The following is a 25,631-nucleotide window of genomic DNA, read 5'->3' as shown; positions in this document are numbered from 1 at the left end:
AATGGTTTATTTCAACTAATTCTATCCTTATCTTCACTTGAATGATTGTTTGAATTCTTGATAACATGGAGAGAGTTATCAGTTGATAACTCTCTAACACGCCCCCGCAAGCTCAACGGTAGAGGATCGATGGTGAGCTTGTCACGTAGAAAGGCAAACCGTGAAGATGAGAGGGGTTTGGTGAATATATCTGCAACTTGATCTTTACTTGAAATAAAGCGAATGTCAAGTGTCTTGTGGCGTACCATGTCACGAACAAAATAGAAATCAATTTCAACGTGTTTTGTCCTAGCATGATAAACAGGCTTAGAAGACAAATAAGTGGCCCCAATGTTGTCACACCAAAGAATGGGAGGTTTGGAGGGTTGCAATCCAAGTTCAGTAAGCACTGATTTAATCCAGATAATTTCAACTGCTGCATTTGCAAGTGCTTTGTATTCGGCTTCTGTACTAGAACGAGCTACAGTAGGTTTGTTTGCGACAACTCCAAGAAATTAAATTATTACCCAAAAAAATACAATAACCACTAGTGGAGCGACGATCATCCCTGTCACCTGCCCAGTCAGCATCAGAAAATGCTTGAAGATGAAGGTTTGAAGATTTATGAATATGTAACCCATAGTGAAGTGTCTGTTTGAGATACCGAAGTAAGCGTTTGACTTCCTGCCAATGTGAGAGACGTGGCTGATGCATAAATTGAGATAACTTATTTACTGAGAATGAGATATCAGGTCTTGTAATACATAAATACTGCAAGGCACCCAAAGTGCTACGAAATAATGTTGGATCTGAAAATAATTCACCCTCATATTCTGATAACTGAGTTGAGGAGGCCATAGGAGTGCCTACTGGCTTGGCATCAAGCATATTAGCACGTTTAAGAATATCAATCATGTAATGTTGCTGAGAGAGAAACACACCTGTGGAGCATTTTAGTACTTGAATCCCGAGAAAAACATTAAGAGGGCCGAGATCTTTCACAGCAAACTCGGCATTTAACTCATTAATCAATTTGGGTATCTCTGATGGTCTTGAACATGTTATGAGAATGTCATCAACATATATCAAAATATACATAGTAAATGCAGCAGTTTTGAGAATAAATGATGACGTATCTGATAAGGAGCCATGAAAACCAAGAGTGATAAGTTTCGTGCTTAGCCTTGAAAACCAAGCTCTTGGGGCTTGTTTTAATCCGTATAAGGCCTTTTGGAGCTTGCAGACATGATTTGGATGTTGAGGATGTGCAAAACCAGGAGGTTGTGACATGAAAACCTCCTCAGATAAGTGGCCACGGAGGAATGCATTATGGATATCAATCTGATGTACAGGCCAATTAGCAGATATAACAATAGATAGAACTAAGCGTACCGTAGTAGGCTTGATAACAGGGCTATAAGTCTCTCCAAAATCAATGCCGGGCTGTTGGTGAAACCCCTTTGCAACTAACCGAGCTTTGTATCTTTCAATAGAACCATCTGCTTTCCTTTTTAATCGAAAGACCCATTTACAACCTATAACATTCTGAGCTAAAGTAGAAGGTACCAAACGCCATGTCTGGTTTTTGAGCAAAGCATCAAACTCAAGATTCATAGCTTTTCTCCAGTTTTCATCCTTGACAGCCATGGTGTAGCATGTGGGTTCTGAAATTTCCGTAAGCACAGTGGCAAGAAGGGCGTGGGATATTGGGTATTTGACTGTACCATCATTTGAAATTTTGGGGGTGGATATATTATTTTTGGATCTAGTTATCATGGGGTGATAAGATGTTACTGGGGGGTCCACATGGGTTGCTGCAGGTTGGGTTTCTTGGTCTTCTACGGATTCAAATGAGGATGGGGCTTCTAAGTTGGCAGATGTATGGTTTGTAGGTATTTGAGATAAAGTAGGAGAAAAGGTGGGGTTAAGTGTGGGTGTTGGAGATAAAGTAGGAGAGAGGGTTGGGTTAGGCGTGGGTGTTGGAGATAAAGTAGGAGAGAAGGTGGGGGGTGCAGGATTTTCAAATGTATGGTTTGGTGATAAAGTAGGAAAAGTCAAAGTAGTTGAAGATAAAGTAGGAGAAGATAAAGTAGTAGAAGATAAAGGAGTACTTACTTGTGATGTGGATGGTGCTAACGTTGAAGCTTCAGAAAGAGACTTGGCAATCATGACAGGAGGACACGTGATTGTATCAGATGTAGGATGTGTAGGGTGAGAGGAAGACTGAGACACTACAGCATAAGGAAAGTGACGTTCATTGAAAATAACGTCTCTTGAAATATATATGCGAGAGGAAGAGACATGAAGGCATTTGTATCCTTTATGAGAAGGACTGTAACCAAGAAATATACATTCCTTAGAACGTGGCATGAGTTTATTTGAATTGTATGGACGAATATTTGGCCAACAAGCACACCCAAATACACGTAAAGAGGAATAGTCAGGGAGAGACTGAAAAAGGACTTCAAATGGAGTTTTGCTTTTAAGTACTTTTGTAGGCAAGCGATTGATTAAATAAGCAGCAGTGATAAAAGCATCATCCCAAAATAAATTGAGAAGATGAGCATGAGAAAGAAGTGCAAGTCCTGTTTCGACAATATGGCGATGCTTACGTTCAATAGCACCGTTTTGTTGATGAGTATGGGGGCATGAAAGACGGTGATTGATGCCTTGTCCAGTTAAATATTTATTTAGAGAGCGATACTCCCCACCCCAATCAGATTGCACAATTTTAATTTTGGACTCAAAATAACGCTCAACGTAGATCTGAAATTTTTTAAAAACTGGAAATACATCACTTTTACAAGAGATGGGATAAACCCATGTATAGCGACTAAAGGCATCAAGAAAAGATACATAATACCTAAAACCATTTCTAGAATACACCGGAGCAGGTCCCCAAACATCAGAAAATATCAAATGAAGAGGAGCTGTTACACGTGTTGTAGAAGTTGTAAAAGGCAATTGGGTACTCTTGGATCCTAAGCATGCTGAGCATGGAGAATAACTTTTATTTGTGGTGATAGGGAGCTGAAATGAACTAAGGACTTGACGAACGACCTTCAAAGCGGATGACCAAGCCGAGAATGCCATGCAGACACGGACGCACGTTCACCCATAAGTGCAGAGGGAGCGGGAGAATTATTGGAAGCAGAAAAAAAAGAATATAAACCATGATTACTCGGGCCTCGATGTAGAAGCTTCCCCGTAGCACGGTCCTTTAAAAGAAAGTAAGAGGGATGGAATTCAAAAAATGTGTTAGTGTCTTGTGTAAATTTCTGAACAGAAATCAGATTTTTGCATATATTAGGCACATGAAGGACATTAAACAATTTAAAGGCAAGGGAAGGAGTATGAAGTTGTGAGGTGCCAATGTGCTTAACGAAAAGCCCAGACCCATTACCAATTTTAATTTCATCCGTGCCTGTGTAGTTGTTGGCATGGACGTTGAGATTGGCAAGCTCAGACGTTAGGTGATGGGTGGCTCCAGAATCCGGATACCAAGTGGAATCAGATTGAGTCTGAGAAGCCGCATGATAGGCTTGCATCGTAGGGGAAGACTCTTGTGGGCGGGAGTGCTCAAAACGTTAATAACAGGTGGTTGCAAGGTGCCCAATACGGTTGCAAATCTGACAGATTGGGCGAGGGGCTCGATTGAAAGAAGAGGCGCCACGGCCACGTCCACGACCACGATAGTTGGGGCTGTGCGAGAAAGAGCCACCATTGTTGGTGATCTGGTTTCCATTGCCGGTGGAGTAAGAACCACGGCTAGAGTAGGAGTGACGTCCACCACGTCCCCCATGGATAGAAGAGCTTCTGGATGCAAAGTGAACACCTGAAACATAGAGATCATTAGAGGCATGATTATGCTCAAGACGAGCTTCATGAGCAAGGAGATGACTATAAAGGTCATCAATGGAGATTGGATCCACTCGGGTTGTAACTGAGGTGACAAATGAGTCATATTCACTGTTGAGTCCTCCAAGGAGAAAGGACTGAATATCATCTTTATCCAATGGCTTATCAATGGCAGCCAAGGTATTAACCAACTTGGTGAATTTATGAAAATATTCCGAAATTGACATGCTTCCCTTCTTGAGAGTGGTAAGTTGAAGGCGAAGTTGCATTGAGCGAGCACGGGCTTTGGAAACAAACATAGTTTCCAATGTGAGCCATAAGTCCCGTGCAGTGACACATTTAACGACATGAACTACAACGTCGACGGTGAGAGATGAGATCAAAATGCTAAGCACCAACTGATCACGCATGTGCCATTTAAGCCAATCTGGATTTGTGGACACAATGTCAACGTCATCTGTTTTGGACTTGAGGGTTGGAAGAGGACTTTTAATGGAACCATCAATATGGCCTTGAAGATCTTGGCTTTTGATGATGGGCAAGATTGCAAGTTTCCAGACTAGATAGTTGGTATCAATGAGTTTGTGAGGAAAAGAAGAGGGAACTGTGTAGGTGATGGGATTTGCGGAAGAGGATGAGGCAGCCATAGAAACAGAAAAAAAAAAACTTAAAAACGACGTTAGTCTAGGAAAGCTCTGATACCATGTGATAATTTGGTAACTCTAGTGTTTGGGTTGTACTGCCTTACCATTAATTGTGGTTAAGGCTTTGTATATATAAATAGAACTGTTACAAAAGATAACATAGAGATTACAAATACAAATTCAAATTACAAATTCAAATTAAAAATGGTTTATCTCAACTAATTCTATCCTTATCTTCACTTGAATGATTGTTTGAATTCTTGATAACATTGAGAGAGTTATCAGTTGATAACTCTCTAACAGTAATCGGCCAACAAAATTCGCCATGGCTTGTGTCATCTATGTAGGACTTTTCTGAAATTATTCTCTAGATTTTTTTTTTGTTCTATATAAGTTGAAGCGCGCAGAAATCTGGTGGTGCATATAAGGCGAACCTTTCGCCTTTGGATCAAGTCAGACTGTTAATGGTCTCAGAATGAGCTGGTGGTGGGGTAGAGCTACTGCCGCTGCAAAGGCACCAACTCAGCCAACTCTCTTACTCTTTCTATAGTAAGCGCGCGTACTTGCTAATTTTAATCTAAGCTATTGTAAATTATGCAGAAGAAATACGATGACAAAGAAGCACCACCTCAAAGCCACCAGAGCGTGGGCCTGGTGATCGGGGTGACAGGCATTGTCGGCAACAGTCTATTCGAAATCCTTCCACTCCGAGACACCCCCGGCGGCCCCTGGAAGGTTTATGGTGTGGCTCGTCGCCCACCCCCTGCATGGAACACTAACCATCCAGTCGAATACATCCAGTGCGACGTCTTTGATTCCCATGACACCCAACACAAGCTTTTCCAATTAACCAATGTCACCGACATCTTTTATGTCACGTGGACCAACAGACCCACTAAGGTAGAGAACTGCGAGGCCAATGGTGCCATGTTCAGCAACGTGCTTCGCGCTCTTATCCCAAACCCTCCGAATCTCCGCCACATCTGCTTCTAGACTGGCCTCAAACACTACATCGGATCCTTCGAGAAAATGGGCAGGATCAAAACCTCCGGTCCACCTTTTACGGAGGATATGCCACGTTTGAATGTGTCGAATTTCTATTATACGCAGGAAGATATTTTATATGAAGAAGCTAAAGATAAGAAAGGCCTCACTTGGTCCATCCACCGACCCGGCGTAATATTCGGATTCTCCACCTATAGCTTGATGAACATAGTAGGCACGCTTTGCGTATACGTGGCTATATGCAAGCATGAGGGGGTTCCATTGAAATTTCTTGGAAGCAAAGCGGCTTGGGAGTACTACTCGGTGGCTTCGGACATCGATCTTCTTGCAGAGCAGCAAATATGGGCGGTGGTGGACCCTAATGGTAAGAACGAAGCATTCAATTGCAACAACGGGGACGTGTTCAAATGGGAGCATCTTTGGAAGGTTTTGGCAGAGAGATTTGAGATTGAGGAGTACGGATTGGAGGAGGGTGAGAAAATTAGCTTGGCGGAGATGATGAATGTCGTGACAAATGCAAATCCAAGATCACCAAAGAAGTAAAAAAGTGCAGAATAGAAAAATAACACAACCACAGAAAACACCAAAATTTAAGTGGTTCGGCTTAACAAGCCTACATCTACTAGCGGAAACGATCCAGGAGAAATTCACTAACAAAATAGTATAATACAATGAGTAGTGAAAATTCTAAAACGACTCCAATTATCACCTACTCACACGTCTAGGAGTTTTACAGAAAATATCCAGAAAACAGATCTAACTTAGCAGTTTAAAAATCAACCAAATACTGATATGAAATATGCAATCAAGAACACAGAAATTTGGTTACGAAGAGGAAACCATTTAGAGAACTCTCTAAATGTAAAACCTCTCCGGGGCAGCCAAACCCAGGAAATCAATTCACTAAAATAGAAGAATAAGGAATACAAGAAGAATAACAAAACCTTTGACTCTTCCTTGCACACGACAAGTGACCCACTTGACTTCTACCTCAGTAGCCCTTTCCAGAACATCTGGCACGATTCTTCTAAAAGATTTCCTTTCACCGGAACTCCGATTGGCTTCACGTATTTTCGCTTCAACAATAATCTAGAACAAATTCTCTCTCTCTAATCACCCTGATATTTGCTCAATAAAATACGTACTTGTAAATGTAGCAAAATCGTGTTTAAATAGAAAATAACCCTAATAAGTCCGCCAGGTCCGGACCCTGCAGATCTGAGGTCCGGACCCTGCTTGAGAAATCCATTTTCGGAAAATGGGGTCCGGACCCTGCTTCTGGAGGTCCGGACCCTGCTTGAGAAATCCACTTTCGGGAAATGGGGTCCGGACCCTGCTTCTGGAGGTCCGGACCCTGCTTGAAAACATTGGCGGAATTACTCTAGAACCTGCTTCCTAAATATTCTCATTTTCAACTCTATACATGTAAACCGAATGAGCCAAACCTAAACTAACAAACTCCCCCTTTGGCCATTCGGGAACAAAAGTAATGTAGTACATGAAAATGACACATCAAAATAACTCCCCCTTTTTGTCTCGGAAGGACAAAGGAAGCAAAAAAAAGTTGTAAATAAGAAACCCAACAACCAAGTTTTAAACAGACAACACCAACAAAAAATTGTCTTGCCAGAAACAAATCCAAACAAAACAGGAGGGAAAAATTATTCTTGCTAAAGGCTTTCCTTGATGGACTTCACATCTTTCTCCAAATTCGTTAGGCGAGTGTTGATGGCTTCAATGCTTCGGCCTTGAGTTTGAAGTATGTCAATTATTTTAGTTAATTGACTTGGCATGTCGGATGATCCTGAGGAGGACGCAGCGGTAGTCTCTTGAGCAAGTGGAGGCTCCTGTGCAGCTGGAGCGTGAAGTCGAAGTTGGGCATTGGACTTCATCACAGTTGCTTTTCCAAAGTAACCTTCAGGAGCTTCCATACGTTCATTTGCAGCAATTTTTGGCAAAGTGGCGTGCAGAATTTTCGTAATGAGACCGCCATAAGGTAATGCAATAGAATGATCTTCATGAAGCTCGATCATTGTCAGTACGAAATGAGTGCATAAACAAAACTCAGCACGAGTAATGATGCCATAAATCATCATTGCTCGTTCGATAGTCAAATGACTATGGCGAGAAATTGGCCAAATATTCTGCAGTACAATCCGAGTTAACAACCTCTCTGGAGCCCGTATATTGCCAATCGGAAGTTTTTTCAGGTCTTCATCCCATACAAGCTGCTGAATTGGATTAAGAACCGCCATGATTTCAGCTTTTGTTGGTTGTGCATCATCGTCCAGAAAGGGAAGCGGCTTCTCATTTGTCAGTGGGATCCCAGTAACTTCACTGATCAGCTCAGTAGTGATATTGAGAGTTTTCCCGGAGACCTTGGTCTTGAATGACGGTGGACCAACCAAGTCAATATCATCAATGTTGTAGTAGAATTCCCGAACTAAACGAGTGTAGGCACTCACAGGAACAAACAATGAGGTCCAATGATTTTCCTGGAAGATGTCATGAATGAATCGGAACGGTTCCACTGTAAGATCATTTTGTTCCACTCCACGCTCGATCATAATTTTGCGGGTCAAAATCTTTTCTTGTAAAACTGATTTTTCTTCTCGAGTGCGCTTTCTCCTTTGTGTAGATTCTGAAATTGGATACACCATTTTCTACATTGACCCCAAAAAAAATATGGCAAATTGATATCACACAATACTAGAAGATGGAGCCCACAAATGAGACAAATGCACAATATATAGATGACGCAAATTTAACACAACACAAATTACTGAGTGCATGGAAAAAGAAAAAATGCAGATCAATGCAGCACTACTTCATTGAGTCATTCTAGTGAACAGTTTTATAGGCATTGAAGTATTGAATATAGCATGAAAAAAAATGAATTTTACACAAAACGTTCCTAGTGCCATGCCAAACAATATTGAAAGTCCAATAACAGTGAAGTAGATCAATGTGATAAAAAAATGGAGCACATATGCAAATTTTATTCTTTGAGGCATTTTAGCAAACACATTATAGGCATGTAGATATGAACATGGATAAACATATACCAAAAAGAAAAACCGAGTCCTAAATACATAATAGAAAGTGTATTTTGGAAACAATTATGTGAGATAGAAGGAAAGTCAAATTCAATCAACCACAACAGCAATTCGGAGTATCAACTTCAAACCCAAATATGTCCATCCGAAATTTTGATTTGAGAACAAACAGCAATTCGGAGTATCAACTTCAAACCCAAATATGTCCATCCGAAATTTTGATTTGAGAACAAACAAAAAAAACAAAAAACTACAAAGTGAAATAAACATACCGTGGATTGTTGAACTTTGAATGTAGTTGGAAGAGTTGGACACACAGAGGAAGAAAAGAAAGAGCACAAAGAAAGAAGAAAGAAAAAAATTGAGAGAGAAAAAGTTGGTTCTGTCGATACACCCAATGCAGTGTATCGACCGAACCACAATAATGAAGAAAAGCGAAAATAAAAAAAATAAAATAAAACATTAATTAATTAATTAATTAATTAATTAATTTTTTTTTTTTTTTTTTTTTTTTTAAAAAAAAAAAGAAACTAAACAGAACTTGTTTAGTTACCTAATAACCCATGTGTGTTCTAATAAAATCTGAACATTTTGGAGTGGTAAAAAAAATTGCATTTACACCATAAATGAACCAAACGCACGACACAACCTTATTCTGTGAATTCGGTCAAGTAAGCAATTATCAGAAATCTCATGTGATGGTGTAGTGTGTGAAAACTCCCATTAAATCAGATTTTATCAATGAAGGTAAATCTAGGCAGACATTTTGTAAAGGAAGACAAACAGTCTGATTCAAGCCACAGTAAAACCTTATAATGTTAGGACCTAGATTCCCTCATCCGATACACTCCCCCTGAGACTAACCATTTACTTTCACCATGTCCTTTAGTAATCATCTATTTCCGCAATGAATTTGATCACTGATTCTTTCTTTAGGGACAGACAGAAGCAAAGCGAAGTCATTTGAGCTTATTTTATGCCCCTTTTCCCTTTTTTTTTTTTTTTTTTGTGGAAAAATGTTGGAATTTTTAGGAGTTAGGTTCAACTAACGGGTTGGTCAAGTGGATAGAACTGACACTACCTATCTTTCAAGCAAAATGTTCGCTCCAAATTCACAAACACAAAAAAAATCAAAACCTAATGGGGGCAAAAAGTGCACAATTATGAACATGAGAATAACTGACTCTTACTCTTTTAACAGTCCTCAGAGAAACAAGGTATATCAGAAACATTTGGAGCAATAGATGTAAATTGCAGAAATATTTACCCCACTCATATGTACAAGATTCATTTGAGGACAAGACATGAGAAACTAAGTATCCAACAATTAAAGAAAACTGGCTAAAAATAAACCAAGTAAAGGCGAAAGAAAAGAAAAAAAATAAAATAAACAAAAAAACAAAAAAAATTGCCCTAGAACAGCTATAGACAAATATCAATATGTGCAATTTCTAGGCATGTTCTATGTATACAATCATGAGAGATCGCATACACCAATAGCATTCCTGAGATACTCAAACCTAGATCCATCTAGGGGTTTTGTAAACAGGTCAGCTAATTGGTGTTCAGTAGGCATAAATTCAAGAGATACCACCTGAGTCTTGACCAAATCACGAATGAAATGATGACGAATGTCAATGTGTTTCGTGCGTGAATGTTGAACCGGATTCTTTGAGATGTTGATGGCACTCGTATTGTCACAGTAGACAATCATTTTTCCTTGATCAAATCCATAGTCTGCAAGAAGTTGCTTCATCCAGATGAGCTGTGTACAGCAGCTCCCAGCAGCTATATATTCGGCCTCAGCAGTAGACAGAGAGATAGAGTTTTGTTTCTTACTCATCCAAGCGACCAGATTCGTTCCCACATAAAAACATCCGCCTGATGTACTCTTTCGATCATCAGCATTTCCAGCCCAGTCAGCATCAGAATATCCTGCAAGTTCAAGGTTTGTATTAGTAGAGAAATAAATTCCAAAATTGATTGTGCCATTTACATACCTGAGGATCCGTTTAACAGCTGTCAGATGGGATTCCTTTGGATTAGCTTGGAATCGAGCACATACACCCACACTGAAAGATATGTCTGGTCGACTAGCTGTAAGATAAAGAAGACAGCCTATCATGCTTCTGTATAAAGTTTGATCAACGGATTTTCCAGCTACATCTGCACTCAGTTTAATACTCGTACTCATGGGTGTGCGAGCATGACTTTTTCCATCCAACCCAAATCTCTTCACAAGATCTTTTGCATACTTTGGTTGAGATACAAAGATGCCTTTGTTGGATTGTTGAACTTGAAAACCTAGAAAATAGGTCAGTTCACCAATCATACTCATTTCAAATTCTTGCTTCATTTCTGTAGAAAATTGATGAGCCTGTGAGTCAACCGTAGATCCAAAGATAATGTCATCTACATAAATTTGGACAATGAGAAGTTGACTGGCTTTCCTACGAATGAACAATGTACGGTCAGCCTGTCCTCGGATGAACCCATGTGCAAGAAGGTATGTTGTCAGACGTTCATACCAAGCTCTCGGAGCTTGTTTTAATCCATAAAGCGCCTTTTTCAACTTGTAAACATGATCCGGATAAGTTGGATCCTGAAACCCTTTTGGCTGAGCTACATATACTTCTTCTTGAAGAATGCCATTAAGAAAAGCACTCTTGACGTCCATCTGATACAATTTGATCTGGAGATGACATGAGATGCTCAACAAAATTCTGATAGATTCCAATCTGGCTACTGGTGCGAATGTCTCATCAAAATCCACTCCTTCAACCTGAGTGTATCCTTGAGCAACCAATCTAGCTTTGTTTCTTACCACTGTACCATGCTCGTCAGATTTATTCTTAAAGATCCATTTAGTGCCAATGATATTCTGATCTTTTGGTTTTGGAACCAATTTCCAGACATCATTCCTAACAAACTGATTGAGTTCTTCATGCATAGCTGACACCCAACTCTCATCTTCTAATGCCTCATTAACCTTCTTTGGTTCAAACTGAGAGAGATAACAAGAATAAGTGACTTGATTGACCACCCTGTTTCGCAGACGTAATCCTTCATTAACATTTCCCAGCAAATTTTCTCTAGGATGATTAAGTTTGACTCTGGAGGATGGTGCATGAGTGTTCAAGTGTGGAACTGGTAAAGGAGTCATGTCTTCAGTATCTGAAGGTATTGAAGTACGGACTGCTGAGCTGTTCGGACTAAGAGGTTCATGAGTTTTATCAGACATATCAACTTGCTCCCCCTCAACCTGAGGCTCTTCTTCTGCAAAAAGCTCATTGGTAGTTTCATCATCGATGACAACATTTACTGATTCCATTACTGTCTTGGTTCTTTTGTTATACACACGACTGGCTCGACTTGTATTAGAGTATCCAAGAAAAATTCCTTCGTCACTCTTCGCATCAAACTTCCCCAAGTTTTCTCTATCACGAAGAATGTAACAGGTACTTCCAAACACCCTAAAATATTTGACAGTGGGTTTCTTTCCTCGCCATAGCTCATATGGTGTCTTGGTAGTAGTAGGTCTGAGAAAAACTCGATTAACAATATGGCATGCTGTATGGATTGCTTCTCCCCAAAAATGTTGTGCCAAATCCTTAGCATGTATCATAACTCTTGCCATTTCTTGTATGACTCGATTTTTCCGTTCAACTACTCCATTTTGTTGAGGAGTTATGGGAGATGAGAATTCTTGTTTGATACCTTGCTGAGCACAATAATCTTCAAAACTTGAATTCTCGAATTCTCTGCCATGATCGCTTCGGATCCGCTTGATGAGACAGTCTTGTTCATTTTGGATTTTCTAAAACAAGATCTGAGCTTGTGCAAAGGCTTCAGATTTTTCTCTTAACAGAACTACCCATGTGTATCGAGAGAAGTCATCAACGATCACCATAATGTATTTCTTGCCTCCCAAACTAGCTGTCAGTGCAGGGCCCATGAGATCCATGTGAAGAAGCTCTAAGTTTCGAGAGGTAACAATACCTGAGATCTTTTTGTGAGGAGTTCTAGTTTGTTTCCCCAATTGGCATGGGCCACATTTTCCTTTATCAACCTGATGAATCTTTGGTAGATCAGCTATGGCTTCTGTCTTAGAAATTCTGACCAGATCATGAAAATTTAGATGCCCCAACCGTTGATGTCACAATTCTCCAGTGTCCAGGGTTGCCTTATTGCAACTTATTTGAGAATTTGAGGAGAGACAATAGCAATTGTCAGCAGTGCGATTTCCTCCCATCAACCATTTTCCTTAAGAGTCAAATATGCTGCATTCTTTCTTAGAAAACTGGACCACTAAATCATAATCACAAAACTGACTGATGCTCAATAAATTTGCCCGGAGACCTTCAACATACAGTACTTCTTGTGGAGTAGGGGCACCGGTAATTTCCACAATTCCTTGACCAATCACCTTCGATTTGCTGCCATCTCCATAAGTGATGCTTCCACCTCCTTTGCCTTCTTTAAGCTCTTTGAATAGCGACTTATCACCTGTCATATGTTTTGAACAACCACTATCCAGAAACCACAAACACGAGTTAAGCACACTTAAGGCAGTATGAGCAACAAGACATAGATGATCCTTCTTTTTAACCCAGACTTGTTCCTTTTGATGAGGAACTTGCACATTTTTGTCAATTAAATTAGACACATCTTTTATATCAACAGAATTTGACAAAACAGCTAACTTTTCACTAATAAGTTTCACTTGAGCAGTTAAAACTTTTAGTTGATTTCCAATTCCAGGTTCATCTATTCTAGGGAAATTCTTCTGAGACCATGGTTGTTGAGCCCTAATTTGAAAACAGTTTGGTCGAGTATGACCTTTGACACCACAGTGAAAACAAGTAGGAATGAAGTTAGTCCTTACCGGAACTTTGAATTTCAATTTATTCTTCTTGGTCACATCTTCTGAACTTTCTTGAGGTAAGCAAGAATTCTCAATTTCCACATTTTTCATTTTAGGTTTCACAAACATGATTTTTGAAGTGGTTGCAACATTTGAAGAAGATGCATTAACATGTTTATTAAAACCCAATCCAGTCCTATCATGTGAATGTTTCTGATTTCCTAACATTTGATTCAATTTAGCACTCGAAAACTTCTTTAAATGATCATTCGAATCATTCAAGTTCTTTTCCAGAGATTTCACTTTAGCAATCAGCATGAGATTTTCAGAAGTCAAAGTGTTTCGAATAGCTAAACATTCATCCATAGATTTCATTAATCTTTCTTTCTCAAGTTCAGCTTCTTTCAGATTTTTCAGATTTTTCCTATTCAGCTTGTTCAATTTATCACATTCTACAAACAAGTTATTATAAGCAGTTTGTAAATCCACCTCATCATCAGATTCAATTTCAGATTCATTTATCATGTGAGGTGAGTTAACAGTCTCATAATAATTATCATAAGAAGCAGTAAAAGCTAAATAATTCACTCCTCCTTCAACATCTTCTTCGGATTTTTCATCATCTGATTCATCACTCTGAGTGACATTGAAAGCTTTACCTTTGGATTTTTTCAGATTAGCACATTCAATTCGAATATGACCCCTACCCCCACATTCATGACATTTTCGTCCACTAGTGAACTTATCTTTCTGATCATTCTCTAAGTTCTCACGTGGATTATTTCTAAACTCACCTTTCGGTTTCACAAGAGTTTTTGAGTCACGATTTTTAAACCTTCCATTCACGGGTCTAAAAAATTTTCTAAATTTTTTAGCAAACAGGGCAAATTCTTCATCATCCCCAGAATCCTCATCAGACGACCCACAAGAATTGACTTTAACATTTTTTGCTTTAAGAGCAATGTTTTTAGTTTTCTTGAGTTTGGGTAGAATTAGTTCAAAAGTCTGAAGGGAACCTACAAGTTCTTCTACTCTCATAGTATCTAAGTCCTTGCTCTGTTGTATAGCAGCAATTTGGGGAATAAACCTCTCAGGCAAAGATCTTAAGATTTTTTTCACCACTTTAGCATCATCCATTTTCTTTCCCAAATTAATGGTAGAGTTTCTAATGGCACTAAGCTTTGAATAGAATTCATCAAAAGTTTCATCTTCCTGCATTCTAATCTCCTCAAACTGAGAAACCAACATTTGAATTTTTGAAGTTCTAACAACTTTAGTTCCTTCATGTGTGATTTCTAACGTTTCCCAAGCTTCCTTAGCTATTTCACATCTAGAAATCCTAGAAAATTCTTCATTTGAAACAGAGATGTAAATAGCATTTATAGCTTTGTCATTCGCAGTAGCACAATTTTTTTCTTCCGTTGTCCATTCAGCAATTGTTTTGTCTGGACGTGTCCATCCAGATTCAACAATATGCCAAACATTAATGGATTTAAAATAAGCTCTCATACGAATTTTCCAAAGCGTATAATTTGTTCCGTCAAATACGGGAAGAGAATTAGGAGCAACCGTAAGAGACATTTGATATGGAGTCTCGGATCACACTCAGGAAATAAATCCTTCACAGAGTGAACCCGCTCTGATACCAATTGAAAATTCTAAAACGACTCCAATTATCACCTACTCACACGTCTAGGAGTTTTACAGAAAATATCCAGAAAACAGATCTAACTTAGCAGTTTAAAAATCAACCAAATACTGATATGAAATATGCAATCAAGAACACAGAAATTTGGTTACGAAGAGGAAACCATTTAGAGAACTCTCTAAATGTAAAACCTCTCCGGGGCAGCCAAACCCAGGAAATCAATTCACTAAAATAGAAGAATAAGGAATACAAGAAGAATAACAAAACCTTTGACTCTTCCTTGCACACGACAAGTGACCCACTTGACTTCTACCTCAGTAACCCTTTCCAGAACATCTGGCACGATTCTTCTAAAAGATTTCCTTTCACCGGAACTCCGATTGGCTTCACGTATTTTCTCTTCAACAATAATCTAGAACAAATTCTCTCTCTCTAATCACCCTGATATTTGCTCAATAAAATACGTACTTGTAAATGTAGCAAAATCGTGTTTAAATAGAAAATAACCCTAATAAGTCCGCCAGGTCCGGACCCTGCAGATCTGAGGTCCGGACCCTGCTTGAGAAATCCATTTTCGGAAAATGGGGTCCGGACCCTGCTTCTGGAGGTCCGGACCCTGCTTGAGAAATCCACTTTCGGGAAATGGGGTCCGGACCCTGCTTCTGGAGGTCCGGACCCTGCTTGAGAAATCCACTTTCGGTAAATGGGGTCCGGACCCTGCTTCTGGAGGTCCGGACCCTGCTTGAAAACATTGGCGGAATTACTCTAGAACCTGCTTCCTAAATATTCTCATTTTCAACTCTATACATGTAAACGAATGAGCCAAACCTAAACTAACAAGTAGTACAAATAAAACCACTCAAACCCAAAAGCTCCAACACATCCCAATCTTTCTCAAAAGAGAATTAGATACAAAAGAGAAAATATTCTCTAAAATTCTCTAAGTATTTCAGCACTCCAAAAGTGAGATCAAAATGAAAAAAAAAAAATGGCGGTGTATCTCTTATTCTCTTTGCAACACAAGTCTCTCTCTCTCGGCAACTCTTTCTTTTCTTCTTTCTCTCTTTTTCTTGCTAAAGTTGCTGCCTGTCTATGCTTGATGACCGAATGGCTTTAATAATAAAACAACAATGCCTTTTCACAAAGCTTCTAGAAGAAGCTCAATGAATGGAGAAGCCCAAATGAACGTGTGAGAGAAAAAACATAAGTCAAAAGTATGGGATGTCATACTGCTGTGGGGCCCACGGTAAGACTTTGTGAAAACAAGTCACCAATTCTGACAATGAAGGATAAGGGTGATGTGTGGGAAGAGATAGTGAGGGAGAATCAACTTCAACCCACAAAGTTGGAGGATGTTGGGTAGTGGTTTGCGGACTTGTTCTTGGTTGGGGGTGATTTCCTGGACAGTATGACTAAGAGCAAGGAGCGTGGGTTCTTGGGGTTCAGAAACTCCGTGAATTCGTTCGTTGCGTGAATAGATAAGATGAAAGATTACAAGATTGTGCCTTGAAGTAAATCAATGTCAATGTTGGATGAAATCTGCTTTTGCTGTTGTAATATTAATATCTGGAATAACCATGCTATGATGCTAGGGAAGCATGCTTTTTTGCTCTCTTTTTGTTTTTAATAGCTATTATTAATAGAGTATTCACAAATAATAGCCTTGTTAAAATAGGCAAACCGCTTTAAAACACTAAAAACGTGAGCATTCTAGTTAGCTAATGAATTTTGAAAAATGTTGGACTTACAAACAAATTTTACAAAAAAACTTTTACAACATGATGTGGCACAATATAATTGGGTTTCTTAAAAGTTGAATTTATCTTATTTTCAATCATGTTATGCCACATTATGTTGTAAAAGTTCAAGGAACACATATTACTTTTATAGACTAAGTTGAAGGAAATTCCTCCTACCAAGTTTGGAGAAAAACTTTGTCCCTCTCTAAATGGTATGAAGTCTTTTGGGGTAAACCCAATAACAAAACTATGCGGGTTGAGGTCCAAAGTGGACAATATCATATTACTTAGAGCGTGGTGTTGCAATACATATAACAATGATTCAAGTTGTAACTCTTTTTCATATGGTCTATTCCTACCCTTAACCCTCTTACGATGAGGTTTAGGTATCATGTAGGACCTCTGGTACAACCCCGATGCCCCGGGCATTGCATATAATGAGCTACCACCTAGTCAATTAACCGAGTTTTACCCTGAGTGATCCACTCAATTAGTGATACCTATATCGTGGTCACTCCATCCCGCAAGTGGTTGCGCTAGTCACAAATAACACTTTTATCCGGAGGGCAATATTGTCTTTATCTTTTGAGAGGCAAAATTTTTGAACAAGTTTCTCCTCCTAAATGTACCAAATGGATACTCTCCATTTTAAATGAAATCCATTTCCTTTGATCAGGTGTATAAAGTAACATCTTATTAATTGGGCCATATGTCAAGTCTATATATAAAATGTGATTTACATGTTAATTATTTTTCCATAGTAGCTCTTGATTTGAATTTAAAAACTAATGAAACAAGATCATATGACAAGAGTATTCCCCCGTGGCTAGGGTTTATTTTGTGAACTTTTTTCTTTTAAAAGACAATAAGTAAAATAATCACAAAATTAAAATGTTTTGATCTTTTGAAGATTCGAACCAATGCCCTTAATATATATCACATTATCATTTAAAACATTAAACCGCCATGTGTATCATTCAAGATAATTTCAAAATACAAATACAGATATTTCTTTTACGTTTGGTGGGTTTTTCATTTTTGATCCATTTAAATAAGCTAACAATAAGCCCCAACTAATGGGCCTGCACACTCTAATCCCATAACTTTGGGCTTTGCCTAAGGCTTAACCTAGGCCCAAGGTAGGGAATATTACACATTTGCAAACCAATCCTGTTCAGTGCATTCACAGAGAAGTAAAGAGAAGCCTAATGGGATCAGAAAATGACTTAATAGAGAGAGCAAGGAGCACTTTGGATAACTCTCCTCTTTTATAGGTTTTCTGGTGCAAGCTCTTCACAGAAAGTACTTTATCCTAGGGATAAACTCCCAAAATCCAAAGTTCTATTACTTTCTCTTTCCACCATATATGAGTTTATCTGGCAAGTTGAGCTCACTGATTGGAAGGCTTCTCAAGAGCAATACATTGTCTAATTGCTCTGAGATTCCCACAGTTTGTTAATGGATTAATAACTTATGCTACCTTAAAGACTACTTGATGAGAAGGTTGAGGGGGTTTTCAGATCTTTTGTTAAGGAAGGCCTGATATCCATCTATCCTCCCATACATTGATGCCTCCACCAATGTGAAGTTACCAAATAAGCTGCTTCAACTAGCACCTTTCACTGCCTCAAGACAACTTGTGTTTGTAATTCTAGCCAAATAAATCATTAAGATTTTGTAACAATTTCTTTGCTAGGATAGGAAGATTGAAGCAAGAATGATCTCAAAATCCCATCCCCCCCTTCTTTCTTGGAGATGGAGAGTTTCTGCCATCTGAAGAATGGCTGTGGCTTCAAAAACAATTCTGTTTTTGGATTTGGAAACCGATCACCTCTGTTTCCACCCATTTCTAAAGGCTAATTGAGATACAAATTTCGCCATGCACATAGAAATATCCATAAACTATATGGATTGTATTCCAAATCCCCGGGCTGTTTGCTGACAATTTTCAAAAGTCAGGAAAGAGAATTTGTAATTTGCCACAGAAATATTTAAACAAATGTTTTTTTGCCATTAATTTGACAACATATATAGAACAAAACAATCATTCTTTTGTCATGCCATTGCATGAAAATACACCGCAACAAGGTAGGAGTAAATGAATTTTGCTCAAGGAAACCATACCTCTTTCTGTTCATGCTTATTTGAGAACACCAGCATACACTCAATTGGGAATAAACACCAAATAACCATAAACATTTCTCTAAGGCACAATCTTGAAAGCTTTCACCTTATCGATCCAAGAAATGAAGGAATTCTTTGAGTTTCTGAACCCCAAGAACCCATGCTCCTTACTCTTATTCATGCTATCCAACAGGGCCTCCCCACCTCCAAGCATCATGTCTGCAAACCACCAGAGCCCAACATCCTCGAGCTTGGTGGGTGGCAGCTGATTCTCCTTCACAATCTCCTCCCACACTGGACCCTTGTCCTTCATCATCTCACTCAGTCTCAGATTCTCGCCCTCGTCGAACCCAAAATTCTCAATCCCAAATTGCTCAGCCAACACTTTCCAAAAGTGCTTCCACTTGAACACGTCCCCGTTGCTGCAGTTAAATGCTTCGTTCCTCGCATACGGATCCACCGCTGCCCATATAAGCTGCTCCGCAATAAGATCAGCATCGGAAGCCACCGAGTAACACTCCCAGGCCGCTTTGCTTCCAGGAAATTTCAAGGGAAGCCCCTGGTGCTTGCATATAGCGGCGTATACGCAAAGCGTGCCGATTATGTTCATCAAGCTATACGGCGAGAACCCGAATATCACCTGGGGCCTGTGAATCGACCAATTCAAGCCCTCTTTTTTCTCAGCCTCCTCGAACAGCACATCTTCAAGGGTGTAATAGAAATTGGGTACATCCAATCGGGGCAAATCCTCCGTGAAAGGTAGATCGTGGGGCTGGATCTTGCCGTAAGACTCGAAGGGTCCGATGTAGTGCTTGGTCCCTGTCTGGAGGCACACGTGGTTGAGATTTGGCGCGCTCGGGATTACGGCGCGGAGGACGTTGCGGAACATCGCGCCGTTGGCCTCGCAGTTCTCCGCCTCCGTGGGTCGGTTGGCCCAGGTGACATAGAAGATGTGGGTAACATCAGTCAGGGGAGAGAGCTTGGCCTGGGTGTCCTCCGCGTCGGAGATGTCGCACTGGATGTACTCGACTGGGTGGTCCGCGTTCCAACTGGGTCGTGGCCGGCGTGCGACGCCGTAGACCTTCCATGGCCCGCCTGGGGTGTCTGAGAGCGGAAGGATTTCCGCTAGGCTGTTGCCCACTATTCCAGTCACGCCGATCACCAGCCCCACGCTCTGGAAGCTTCGCGGCTGTTCATCTTCCTCGAATTTCTTCTGCAAAATTCATTACAACAAATTAACAATAACAATAACAAAAGAGTTAGATAAGCATAGAAAATGATTCAATTTGTTATTCTCTTCATGGTTCTTGCCTTGGCAGCGCCAATAGCTCCAGCCCACCACCAGCTCATTTTTCTGAGATAAGATCGACGGAGGAGATGTGAGGCGTTAGAGGAGGGAGTAATAGACAAATGGAATTGGGGGCGGAAGTGTAGGTGAATGGCAGCTAACTGTCAGGGTCCAAGGCTAAGCGTATTTGGGTTCGATCTCCCGTTGCACTTGGCTTTCTGCTTCAACTAAATAAATGGAGGGGAGTGAGGACAAACAGGCTGTGGAGATAGATGACACAAGCCATGACATCTAACCCGACAGCAGTGTGGCCGCTTGGGGTGCTATGGAAGTATCTGGAAGCTCTTGGGTTAGTATTGTCTTTTCGTTGGACAGAAAAAGTTTTTTTTTCCTTTTTTCTTTTGTGGCATTTCCGTAAACGTGTATCCTTGGCATTTTAATATCTTAATAAGCAATTATTTGGCAAGGAACCTGTGGGCTGTGGCTTGTAGCTACGGTACATGGGTCCATACAGAAACCCTACCGCCATACTTGTAAGTAAAGCTTTAGAATCACCCGGTGGCCTACTTTTGGCAAGGAAGTACTAGAGGCTAATTAAAGGGATTCTTAGGTGGCAAGCCCCCTAAGGTCAACTGGAATGCAAAAGTGGATAAACGCAACCGAAGATAGATGTAGGTGTGATTGTTATAGATAATATGGGGAGGTGTTGACAATGTTGTAAGCTTCAAAAGATTAAATCATCAATTCGGTTGTTGGGGAAGCTAGAGCAGCTTAGAGGGCTATTGTCCTTAGTAGAGAATTTGATAGGGGTGTCAATACGGTTACGGATAACGGTTATTGGCGGTTAGTAGATTTTACTAATTACAACCGCTATCCGCTAGACGATTAGCAGTTAGTGAAATAGGTAACTGTCCACTAACCGCTTTTTCAAAAATTGGTTTTTTTGAGCTTTTTTATTACTGTAGTATTTTTTACCCTCATTTGTTTTTTGTATTTTCAATGTCTTCTTATGCCCAATTTTTATAAAACGAGTCCGTATTAAAAAATAAAAAATATTTGACCACAAATTTACATTTACTTGTACTTTAAAAAAAAAAAAATTCATTAAATATTAAATCATAATCGGTTAACTTAAAAAAAAAAAAAAAAAAAAAAAAAAAAAAAAAAATCAGCACAACATATAAAAAAAAGGTTCAACACAACTGTCACAACATATAAAAAACATATATAAAAAAAGTTCAACACAACATATAAAAGAAGTTCAAATAAAACATATGATATATATGATTATATGTCATATTATATATGATTATATGTATTATTTGTTATTATATAATCATATTAATTATAGTAATAATATTACTATAATTATAATGATAATACATTAATACTTCAATTGTGTTTATAAGTAATACATTGTTTAATCCAATGTCAATTACTTAATTTGATATTATACGAATCACATTATCATTGTACATTAATAATATGATTCACTTGAATAAAGTATTTGAATTGTCATTGAATCATATGATTAAGTATTGATATTATACATTTATATTATTCATATGCATATATGCATAATTATAATTTATAACTTATATAGACTTATAAGTTTATAACATACATTGGAACTAAGTCTCTAAGTACTTAATTGTTGTGTTAGTATAAATTGGCATACTTATGACTTATGTCATATTATATATGTATAATTTGTTATTAAATAATCATATAAATTAGAATGATAATACATTAATACTTCAATCACTACAAAAAAAAAAATGGCATTTTCTTACGTGTGCTACAATATAAATTTTTTGCCACGTCAGCAATTTCCTGACGTTTAAAATATAAAACGTCAGGAAAATTTTTCTTGACGCGTGAATAGTAACACGTCAGAAAAATTTGACGTGTAAAATGTAAGAAAGTCGGGAAAATATTTCAGTTTTTTTAAAAATAAACATTGATACAATTGCTGACGTGGCGGGACTTACCACGTCAGACACTTGCTGACGTGGGTATGCGCCACGTCAGAAAAATTCTGACGTGGCACATCCCCATGTCAGAATTTTTCTGAAGTGGCGATGTGCCACGTCAGAGAAACCGGACGTGGGATGTGCCACGTCATAATTTTTATGACGTGGCACATCCCACGTCCGGTTTCTCTGACGTGGCACATCGCCACGTCAGAATATATATATGTATAAATATATATAATTATATATAAAATTATAATTATAATTATATATAACATTATAATTATCAGATATTTAAAATTATAATTAAATATAATTATATGTATATATCAGATATTTCTTCTTTTTTTTTCAGATAATTATAGGTATAATTATACCTAGTTATATATATATATATATATATATATATATATATATATATATATATATATATATATATATATATAATTCCTGACGGGCCATGTTTGGCACGTTAGGATTTACTGACGTGCCAAACACGGCACGTCAGGAAACGGTCTATGTGCATGCTCCGATCCGCGCGCGCGTCCCATCCATCTCCAGCCAGCGCGCCATGCCTCTTAGCCATGCCTCTTAATTAAGAGGCCTGGCGCGAGCGTTTTGAATTTTTTTTTTTTTTTTTTTTCTTTTCCCCCAGCTGGCCAGCTGGAGGCACTTCCAATCGTGTCTCTCTGTTCTCCCAAGCATCATTTTCCTCTCTGTTTTTCTTTCTTTCTTCCGTGCGCCATTGCTGAAGCTGAGGATTTTTTTTTTTCTTCTGCCCAAAGTCTTTCTTTATTAAGCTGAGCATTTTTTTTTTCTCTTCTCCACCGAGTACCGTATATATACTCTCTCTCAAGGGATCAGTTTCTTTGCACGATTGTACTGTTCCTCCGCGTGCCCGCAGCTAAACCCGCCGCCCGTCGTCCTCTCTCCCTCCATTTTTAGCTCCTACAAGAGCTCCTCACAGGTGTATATATATATGTACATGCATCCTTGTACTTATTTATTTGTTTGGTTTGGATTTGGTGTTTGCATGCTAGGTTGGGTGATGTTTGTGCTAATTTCGTCTAATATTTTGAATTTGATATATATATTTACATGAGGAATATAATGCTAGCTTCACTCCATATATATGAATTTGGTTTTTGAATATATATAGCTTACTCTGTCGTTAATTAGTACTCCATGCTATATATATATATATATATATATATATATATATATATGGCCGTATATATATTGCCCATATATATATATATATATAATGAGTCTGTCCAGGATTTAGATATAAGATGTTTTTTTTTATTTTTCTTTTTTGGACATCCTAAAAGACAATACATAGAGGTAGTATTAATTTGTGAAATTATCAACTTCTAGAAATGGCACACTGCCTTGCACAATCATAGCAAGCATGTACAACAAAGTCCATCATATATATATGTGTGCATGGTATAAGCTGAATGTAAAAGTGTTCGCTATAAGTTTAAGTTTTGGGGGATAAGTGACAATTTGACATAGTATCATAATAGAGGTCATGAGTAGTTCAAATCATAACTTCACAATTTACTCTAATTTTAGTTAAATATTTTATGTATTGGGTCTCACTAGCTTATTAAGTGAGAGATTGAACAAACACGTGAGGGGGAGCGTTCGAATATAAATAAAATTATTGAATTCATTTTTTCCTATAAGATTGAACCCACCCCGGATTTATATATTTAAGATCTTTATATTTTGAGGGTTTCAAAATATAGGCTCCAATTATGTAAGGAGAAAAAAATAATAATAACTTTTATCAAGTAGACACAATATGGGGCGGGGGGGGGGGGGGGGGAAGTGATTTGAAATTATATATATTAATCAAAGAATAGAATATTATTATTATTTTTTAACTTTTATCATTTAGTAAATTCACAGAAAAAAGCAGAATAGAAGGTAGAGATTTTACATGGCCAAATACTGATCAAACATTTCACAATCGAAAAAACATTTTGAGTTATAATTTGTTTAATAATAAAAACCACAAGTAAATACGCTCCACACAAACAATTATATTCTTATGAAACTAGACATACAATTATATTCTTATGGAACTAGACATACATATATAATCTACCTTTGTACTTAACCTTAGGAGACTTCAAGTCTTATTGAAACACAAAGGAAACGGCAGAATGACGACCACTGTTATAGATTATTACCATATGGAAGGTTATTCAATTAGCATTTTCCTATTATTCCAACATTGCTTAATTAAGCTCCTAATTAAATGAATGGCATAACATTTGTATATTGTTTAGGTTTTGCCCTATTAATACGAGCCATGCTATACTACTATATATATATATATATATATATATATATATATATATATATATATATATATATATATATATATATATATATATTGACTTCATAACCTATCTAGATTTATTTTATTTGACTAGGGTCCCCAACATCTACCAAATGCATATATATGAACTTTTGGGAAAAAGTTATAGAACCTGAATGTGTATGAAGAATGCTAATAGTTAAACAACATCAAATAATGTAAATTTGATGGTCCCCATTTGGAATAGTTGTTAATTCGTTTAAGTTTCAGAAATTTTCATGACAAAAAAAATTTACCAACAATAAAAGCATCTAATTAAGTTTGCATGTAAATTCCAGTTAATATGTATGGGTTTATTGAATACTTTTAAGTCGAGTATATTTCTCTCTAATGTCCGTAGACAACAATGGACAAGAGTTGGATGACAAAGCCTAAGGGTACGAAGGAATACAGAGACGGTTGTAGATTGTTCGTTGACTTTGCAGTTGGGAACTGCACAACACCTGATGGTAAGATTTACTGCCCATGTAAGGTGTGTCACCTTAACTGGCGCTATCCCCCTGGCGTAGTTCTCGCCCACTTGACAGGGGGGAAAAGGCATACTTCCTACATATAAAAATTGGATGTTTTATGGTAAGAAGTCTGTCCGGGACCATGTTGAATCGTCTCTGTTGAATCGTCCGGCCACATATGAAGCAGGTGGAAGCAGTGATCAGGGTGGAAATATGCACGCTATGTTGCGTGATGTGTTCGGCATGTATGATGTCAGAGAAGGCAACTGTGAACCTCAGGTCGTTGTACAGGGTGATGAAGAAATAATAGTCGAGGATGTGGATGAAGTAAATGCCCAAAAGTATCACGAGCTACTTAAAGAGGCAAAAACACCGCTATATGGTAGGACCAAACACAGTAAGCTGAGCGCAACTGTTCATCTGTACAACTTGAAGTGTGTTGGTGGAATTAGTAACAAGATATTCTCATCTCTCCTTGAGTTCATCAATCAATTGTTGCCTGCGGATAGTGAAGGTTTGCCGGTTAATACGTATGAGGCAAAAAAATATCTAAGTGACATGGGACTCTGCTATGAAAAGATTCCGGCTTGTCATAATGATTGCATGCTA

General features: G+C 38.4%; 2 protein-coding genes and 1 pseudogene across 2 annotated transcripts; 1 reads left to right on the top strand and 2 right to left on the bottom strand.

Annotated features, from left to right (window-relative positions):
- Positions 1-4,956: 4,956 nt before the first annotated feature.
- Positions 4,957-16,564, top strand: LOC132185107 (3-oxo-Delta(4,5)-steroid 5-beta-reductase-like; annotated as a pseudogene).
- On the bottom strand, positions 7,157-8,923 carry LOC148584660 (uncharacterized). The gene is made up of 2 exons (XM_088518115.1): positions 8,815-8,923; positions 7,157-8,149 (listed from the first exon to the last, which is right to left on the bottom strand). The coding sequence occupies exon 2, from the start codon at positions 8,144-8,146 to the stop codon at positions 7,157-7,159; it is 990 nt and encodes a 329-aa protein (XP_088374241.1). The 5' UTR covers positions 8,147-8,149; positions 8,815-8,923.
- A 2,217-nt stretch (positions 16,565-18,781) lies between the features above and the next one.
- Positions 18,782-20,493, bottom strand: LOC148584659 ((S)-8-oxocitronellyl enol synthase CYC2-like). The gene is made up of 2 exons (XM_088518015.1): positions 20,229-20,493; positions 18,782-20,130 (listed from the first exon to the last, which is right to left on the bottom strand). The coding sequence occupies exons 1-2, from the start codon at positions 20,265-20,267 to the stop codon at positions 18,997-18,999; spliced, it is 1,173 nt and encodes a 390-aa protein (XP_088374141.1). The 5' UTR covers positions 20,268-20,493; the 3' UTR covers positions 18,782-18,996.
- Positions 20,494-25,631: the final 5,138 nt, after the last annotated feature.

Source organism: Corylus avellana, chromosome 7, assembly GCF_965113065.1.
Source record: "Corylus avellana chromosome 7, dhCorAvel1.hap1.2, whole genome shotgun sequence".
NCBI classification, from domain to species: Eukaryota; Viridiplantae; Streptophyta; class Magnoliopsida; order Fagales; family Betulaceae; genus Corylus; species Corylus avellana.
The sequence above is the reverse complement of the archived record's forward strand: the minus strand, read 5'-3'. Positions and strand labels throughout refer to the sequence as shown.

Coding starts and splice junctions, on each gene's coding strand:
- LOC148584660 (XM_088518115.1), bottom strand. CDS start 8,146: ATGGTGTATCCAATTTCAGAATCTACACAAAGGAGAAAGCGCACTCGA.
- LOC148584659 (XM_088518015.1), bottom strand. CDS start 20,267: ATGAGCTGGTGGTGGGCTGGAGCTATTGGCGCTGCCAAG. Junction 20,131..20,228: donor GAGCTATTGGCGCTGCCAAG/GCAAGAACCATG, acceptor TGAATTTTGCAG/AAGAAATTCGAGGAAGATGA.